The sequence below is a fragment of the Sesamum indicum genome, linkage group LG6, assembly GCF_000512975.1.
Source record: "Sesamum indicum cultivar Zhongzhi No. 13 linkage group LG6, S_indicum_v1.0, whole genome shotgun sequence".
NCBI lineage: Eukaryota > Viridiplantae > Streptophyta > Magnoliopsida > Lamiales > Pedaliaceae > Sesamum > Sesamum indicum.
Window position 1 is genome coordinate 11,080,423 of NC_026150.1, and position 8,215 is coordinate 11,088,637.

At 36.5% G+C, this 8,215-nt stretch overlaps 1 protein-coding gene across 1 annotated transcript; it reads right to left on the bottom strand.

The window, feature by feature from the left end:
• Positions 1-6,022, bottom strand: LOC105164350 (RGG repeats nuclear RNA binding protein A). The gene is made up of 7 exons (XM_011082982.2): positions 5,470-6,022; positions 3,464-3,776; positions 3,225-3,290; positions 3,004-3,136; positions 2,430-2,588; positions 2,301-2,348; positions 1-474 (listed from the first exon to the last, which is right to left on the bottom strand). The coding sequence occupies exons 1-7, from the start codon at positions 5,651-5,653 to the stop codon at positions 301-303; spliced, it is 1,077 nt and encodes a 358-aa protein (XP_011081284.1). The 5' UTR covers positions 5,654-6,022; the 3' UTR covers positions 1-300.

Here is an 8,215-nt window from a genome sequence, read left to right on the forward strand (position 1 = left end):
TAAAACAAAATTGTTATGACTCCATTCCAGCACTAGAATGACCAAAAAAAACTCCAATAAATAAGGACAAGGGGTAAAAAATGACAAAAGCAAACAAGGGTAAAAAGGCCCTAATGCTCTAATTATGGTGAAAATATTCATGCGATGTCAAAATCATGAAGCACCATGAGCTAGAATATTGGGATACATCTAAATGTACACTTAAGTTAGTATGAGTTTGCACAATTTTCATTGTGCCACCTGCAAGCCACGAAGCTGTGCTGGTTGACGGCAGAGCTTAGATGGATGGTCAGGTGTCCCTCACTTGGCGACCAGGGAAGGGAACTGTCCTACATCTTCAATAGCTGGGGCCTGCAAGTCATAGTTGTTTCCTCCATATCCACCTCTACCACGGCCATGTCCCCTGCCACGCCTGACTGCTCCGTAGTATTTTTCCCCTTCTGCTGGCTTCAAAAATTCATTTATGCTTACTGACTACATTACAATAAAGAAAAGGTGTAAGGATTGAGCTTTAATGCATTCTTTTATTACCAGCAATGTAATATCCTCAGTCCACAACAAGGTTATAGGCATGACGTACCAAATTACACTGAATAACATTCACTAATAGACAGGTCATCTTGTCACCAGTTACAAAGAGAGAAATTGTTCAGGTTTCATACTTCTTCAATTAAATCTTCCTTCCAAATAGCCAACTACAAACAAGAATCCCAATCTAGCCACCACAAAAGATGCTAAACATGCACTAGCACTGCAGCGCAAACTTTAGACATAGTACCTTGATTATGACTATAACTAACCAATATCCATCTGTATATATAAGCAATCAACACTAGCAGTAAATGAATCCCATTATTTTCAAATGAAACATTCATTTGAGTAAATCAAGAATCAGTTCAGTTGATTAAAAACAGTTGCAACAATGTAAAACAAACGGAATCAGAACATTCCCTTTAGCAGTAGTTCCATCTCACAATGGATTACACAGAAAAAATGCCAAGTGTACGGAACAATGATGCCTGGTATGACATAAGTGCATAATATTTTTAACAGAATTTTGCAGAAACCACAGATAGATGTATAATAAATTCCATGCACAGAAGAACTTACAGTAATATAGAATATGGCGGATAACCTAGTCTTCATTTTACAATCAGGCACATTTTTCAAGCAGATAATATAGTAACATGCTAATGGCATATGACCTTTGCAAAGGCAAACCCTTACAGAAATGCTTGGAACGCTGGGCCAAGGAGTACTTTAGTTGGCAAACATAACTATATTTGACTTATTTGCATAAGCACATAGAAATATTTACCATACATGAGTATCCGCCACGGAAGCTTCTATTTTGACTTTCCAAAGTAGAAGTGTAAAATAAAGTTTCTTAAGACAATATCTTCACCTTATTTAACATCCTTGGGGAAGGAACAATTTTCATACACATGCAGACAAATGTAGCATAAATAATATAGTTACGCAATACATTGGGCATATTTATAGTCCATAAATCAATCACAGAAAGTAACATAATGCCAGTATACTCCACGATTTGAATTGATGATAACCACCGTGCAAAACCACAGCAATGTTCTTAAAGTTTGTTCTTAGGCGCCTCTTGCCGTAGAATCCCATACCTATTTCACAGACATGAACATTGTGGTGTACGACACAAATGTAATATACAAGATTGCAAAATCTACTAATTTACAATTGTTTACTAAGTTCAATCAATTGTCAAGCTGACGAGCAATCATCTTTGGTACTCTAGGGATAGTCAAGACGTGTGGGTGATTTCTCCCATTACAACAGTGTCTAAGATATCAATGGCAAGAGGTTCCCTTTCAATTTCACTTGCAAGAGATTACTAGCAAAAGTAAATGAGAAACAGGCAGCACATCTAACCACAAATTTTTTTGATAAAAAACAAGTCCATTTCATGCAATAAAGACATGATATCTGAATGCTGCAGTCCAACACTAAAGATTGTGGGGGAGAAATTTGATCCTTACCTTCAGTTATTTCCCACATATAAGTAATGAATCAGGAGCTAGATTATATAAGACAGGGTATTGCATCTACTAGAATATACTTAAAGAGGAGGAAGAGTAAAGACAACATGAACTACCAGACAACTCTAACCTTCATAAGCTAACATTCCCACCTAACTCGATGGAGTATAGTTCCAATAGCAGAAAAGGCCTAATTTAATTTGTCAAGATCATAATAATTTTAGGGGAATGCACAGATGCCATTCTATTTCAAATTTATCAAACAGATACTGACTGGGATAATCATACCTTCTTGGCCTTCTCAGCTGCCTCTTTGCGTTTATCCTTATCTGAACCCTGTCGAGTTATTGACAACTTTAGCACAACCAACATAGTGTTCTGGAATTAAATACGACATTGACCAAGATTTGCACTCACCAATTTAATGAAGACATCATCATCATTCTTCTTGTTGGACAAAAGTTGCATGGATTCAAGTTCTTTGTCCAAGTCGACCTTCCTTTCCCGAGATTTTAATGCAAGCAATGCCTTTCTCTTTTCTTCGAGTACCTTTTCGTACTCCTCTAAAGTCATCTCCTAACGATACAGATGCAGATGCACTTATGTTCTAGGATATAGTGAAGCAGCACACTGGACTTGTTAAGACAGGCTACAACTTACAGAGCATCATGTTGAGAATAATGAATATGTAATTTTTTAAACTGAAAATAAAAGAAAGTTCTACACTAATTCTGGTCATAAGCAGTCAATTTTCAGGCATTATACAAATGACATTTTCACCAGGTGAACCTTCAAATAATGTAATCCAGCAAGTCAAAATCTAAACTTGATGAACAAAGACACAAAACAAACTAATTGCAGGTATGCACGTGGATCTGAACTCAGCAAGTCAATACTCAATGAAGCCAGGGTGATAAGAGTCCAACTCTTTCAATGAAGAATGCTAACAAAGCAAGAGATACATGATAGAGGCTAAATGAATCAAGTTTACCTTTTCTTCTGGCTCCTTCTCTTCCTGTTCTTTTGCAGAAGTGTCCTTGTTAGCATCACCAACATCATCTTGTCCCGATCGCTTTTCGGATTCAACATTCTTCACTCCTTCACTGTCAGGTTCCTCAGTATCCCTAAAATTTAGGATTTGAAGGTCTATATTATACAAAAATCCATGCAAAATCTGATGCAACATAGGCTAGTTAGTGATTGAGAGGTTACTGGACTATCTCATCAGTGTGTGTTCCCCAATTTCCACGTCCAGCACCCTCACGCTTGTACTCAGTCCTGCAGCATCATTTGTGCTAAGATATTGAGCCTTCATACAGTTAGATAAAGCAGTTTATCTTGAGAACACAAGGCAAACACCATAGCCACACTTTGCAAACAAACACCATAAATGCTCATCTCTGAGAAAATGCAAGTATAAATGATAACCACGGCTGCAGAATTCGCCTTACCCACGTCCAGTTCCACTGCGACGATCAAACACCCTGCGAGGATGGTCCCCCGCGGCAGCTTCACCATTATTGAGGCCACCACGACCACCATGGGGACCCCCACTTCCCCGTGGTACACTATATGGACGTCTTTCAAAAGGAGCCCTTCCATCATCACCATCTTCTGAAGGCTTGTAGACACCAGTGAACCCATTACTGTTTCCAAATGCATTTTCATTGTCAACCAAATCTCCACTAAACCCACGCCCACCACGGCCACGGCCAGTACCACGACCACGGCCTCCACGCTGACCTTCATTCCTGGACTCCCTCACTGTTCAAAATAACTTTATAAAAAGTTGTTTGTGTCCAACAAGAGACAAAAAAAAATGTTATGAACATTTTTGTTGGCGCCAGACAAGCAAAAGAACACCATACTTCCTAAACTAAGGAGTGTTGGCAAAAACTTCTACTTTTAGAGAAGTGATTTTAGTAAAGAAAGTTGGAAGTCGTAGCAGAATCAAAAGTGGATAGTGTTTGTAAAAAAGTGAAGAAAAGCAGATAAAAGCTAAATTGGGTAGTGTTTGTAAAAAAATCACTTCTTAAATAAACTTAATTGCTTAAAGACCATTTTGTCCATATGTATTAAAAAGATACTATGTTTGTTTAATATTTGCACTTGTCATTTGATAATAATAATTTTTCCCTAAAAAAATAATAAATTTTATTGCAATTAGTATATCTCACATTTAATTCGACAAATACTTGTCATTTATATTATTAAAATATTAAATATGAATGAAAAAATTAAATGTTTAATTTAATTATATTTTCACTATGTAATATAGTTGTTCAGTAATTCATGCACAATAAATAACCTCGCATGATTGCCGAAAAATATATTTACTAATTAATCATAGCAATTTTAATTTATATTTTTCTATGATATAGGAATAATAGTCAATAATATAAAAAATAAAATAAATAAATTTTAAAATATTAAATATGTGAAATAGTAATATTGTTAGTGATAAATTATTCAATTTATTTGAAAATTCTAACATCAACCTTAGACAAGCAATTTTAATAATAAATTAAAAGGGCAAAGCGAAATAAAATTATTATATTGAGGGTAAAGTATTCCAAAGAAAGTTAAATTTATTTACAAAAAAGCCAATACAGCTAGAAGCACCCTCCAAGGTGCTTCTGACTTTTGGCTTAAAAGTGCTTTTTTCTTGACAGTTTCAGAAGCAGAAGATGGTATCCCAAACACTTCAAAAGTGCTTTTCTAAACCTAAAAGCTGAAAAGTGCTTTTAAGAAGCTTGCGCAAACACGCAAATGGAAACGGTTATGAAAAGAAAACTCCATCTCTAAACAGCTGAGAACAAAATACAAACATACAAGAAAAATAACCACAAACAAGGCAGTCGGGGAGTACACAATACTTCCACTCTAATATAGAATGAACCCCAAATCCTTTTCTTTGTGACATATATAATACAGCATTATATGTAACAATTCAAGTTTTAAAAATCACAATGGCATCAAGCTTCCAACCATATAAAATAAACAAGGAATGAGAAAAAATGCCACTTATCAATAGAATACAGAATTTGCAAGGAACAGACACATCAGCTCTAAATTTCGTCACAACATTAAACTTGCTTCTTTTGAATAATTCGCTAAACAAACTTCAATGAGGCTAGTTCACGAAGAAAAATTTCATACAACAGCACAGTACCCCAACTAAGTACCAGAAGACAGCAATTCAAAACACAAAATAGAGAAGTAAAAATCCAAAGAAAATTTAGATGGCAATTCTTAGTACTCCAGGCAAAAGCAAAGTACATAGCCAAACCGATTAAAAGATTAAAAAGTTTCAGAGTAAAGCGAGTTAGTACACAACCACCAATACAACTAATCCAAAAAATATTCCACCTTCAGTTTATTTTTGCTGTATATTTCAAGCATCACTCAGAAAACGACAAAATAGTTGAAATAAACAAATGGGTCTTCAGTTTCTCACCGGCCTGAGCTGGAGGAAGAGGCTTAGAGGGCAGCTTAGCCGCAGGTTGAGCCTGAGATGGAGTTTTCTTTGCTTGAACAGTAGCCGTAGCAGGACCAGCAGCTTTCTGCTGTGCAGCAAGGAGAAGAGTTGGGTCCTCTGCGTCATCATCACCGAGAAGCCCAAACGGATTCAGAGTTGTCATTTCTTCACTTCCTTGACAAATCTCAAGCTCTGAGCTTCAGTAAAGATTCTCAGGAATCATGATGGCCTACTACAGGAATCCACGAAAATGCAAGAAATTGAGTGAAACTGAAAGGAGGAATAAATGGACCAAACCCTATCCGATTGCTGCAGAGGAAGATATGGGTCGTAGAGCAAAAACCAAATCTTTTCAAAACCCTAGTGGCTGGGACTCAATGGGAGAACTATCGCTCTACAACATGGACTCGGAGGTGAATTGTACTGTTACCACTTTAGGCCCCAGAGATTTCGCAGGTTTGTGGTTGCGTTTGGTGAGGGATTGCTGATCGAGCCCACCGAGACTTCGGCTCTGAAGGTCCATTTTTGGCAGCACAGTAGGCAACGTTTAAAATTAAATGGATTGTCTTTAATTAAATGTTTGATATAAATTGTAAGGTATTTATTTACATGTATTAACAAAATCATATTAATTTTAAGGTATTAATGAAAAAGTTTGATATAAATTGTAACGTATTTACTTACATGTATTAACAAAACCATCTTAATTTTATCAAGTATTTACTTTTATGTATAAACTTGCTTTTAGTTGGAAATTTACCTTTGAGCTATTATTTACAAAATTTAAATGCACAGCAAAACATTTCCCCAAGATAAATCACATCTATGCCCTAATTTACATTGAGCAGACTCGTGTTAATTTTCTTCGGCCGATCAGAAGACAAACTTGGGGTGTAAAAAAAGATTAAGGAGTATAGAGGGAGCTCAAATAAAAAAAGAAAAAGAAAAGAAAATTGAAACTTCATTACCTAAGAACCAAACTCGGTCTATACTCGTGTTCTCTCCAGAGTTGAGAAACGATGAAAGAGTTCATATATGTCTGAAAAATAGGGAAGAGTAATTCAACTCTTCTTTCAGCCTTGGGGTTAAAATGGTCATTTCAAAATGGTGTTGATAGGGGTATATCATGCCTATCTAGAAACTTACATAAATACTCAGTAAAGATTGGTGTCTATTACAAAGTTATGCTAAAGATTTGTGCCCCCTCGATCTGGGTCGGGTCACCCAACTACGATGACCTGCTACTGAGAACCGTTGACACCTGACAACACATAAGGCGAGATCACGACACATGACACAGGCAAGTAGACTCCTTCAGACCCTAAAAATAAACCATTTATACTTCATTTAAGGGAAGATATTTATTACATTCAAACCCGGACTAAATTCTTTGAGATCACTTTCTTCTATCTCGACCCCAGTATTAACTTAAGTATCGAAGAGTCTTAACTATGGACTTCCTAGCAAACCTAACCATATGCTCTTTCCTCAGGTACAATACTATTTCGAGGAAGCGTGAGGTAGCTAACAATCTGCGACCTGGATCAGTTAAGTGTCGTTTGTGGAAAATTGAGAAAAGAATACCTAAACTCAAGATGGAAGGAACCTCTAGAGGAGAACACACCCTATGAAATAACAAACACCACCGAACAGACCCCTGTGAGGCAAGAAGAACAAATGGTACACTTAACTCGTGATGAATTACAATGCATGATTGAGGCTGCTAACAGAAATGTCATTGTAGAGTATGAAAAAATAGTTACACCAACTGTTCGAGAACATGTAAAGAGACAATTGTTCAGTCGCAAAGGAAAGGAGATCGCAGATGATCTAAAAGAGGTGACAACTAAAGTAGAGCACGAGAAGAACATGAACCAGGGAGAGGGCATGAAAAGAAAACGTTAGATGATGGGTCGAGTAAATGAGGAAGATAGAGAGAGCCAAGGATTTCGTGAGCAGAGATAGAAGATGTCGGAAAGTAGATAGAAAGACTAGGCCAACAGATCCATGAACTCAAGAGGTGTGGAAAATTGGTCGCGCAGAACAGGAACTCTCCCTTTGCCAACAAAATTCTCATTGAGGTAGTGGATCCTAGTTTCAAGTTGCCAGATCTCCCTAAGTACAATGAATTAATACATGAACCAGGAGCATGTATCCGCCTTCGAATTGATAATGAATTAATATGGGCAAACTGACTCCATAAATACGAAACTATTTGTGACTACTTTGATAGGAAGGAGTGGTTCACTAGTTTACCAAGTGGGACCATAGAATCTTACAACTAATTGATCCAAAAATTAACTTTTCATTTCGCTAGTAAAAGAAAACCAAAAAGATCAGCTACCTGCTTGTTCACCATTTGACAAAGAGTGATAAATCTTTGAAAAGCTTTATAGGAAGGTTCAATAATGAAATTTTTGAGGTACAGGACTTGAGCATAGACATGATGGTGAGTATTTTAATACATGGTCTAAAAAAGGGACCATTCGCTTTAGCTTTGGCTAGGGACCCTACAGAAGACATTGAACAGTTAATGCATTTGGCTTCAAAATACATAAATGAGGAAGAGATGAATGCAATGTAGGATGAGGAGTGGTCCAACCCTTAAGGCGAGATAGAGGAAAAGTACTTCTATGAAGATTTGAAAAAGATCACTTTTGCATAAATTTAAAAAAAAATCATGATCTAAGAAAAATCTATATAAATATCACTTTGAACAGTTTAC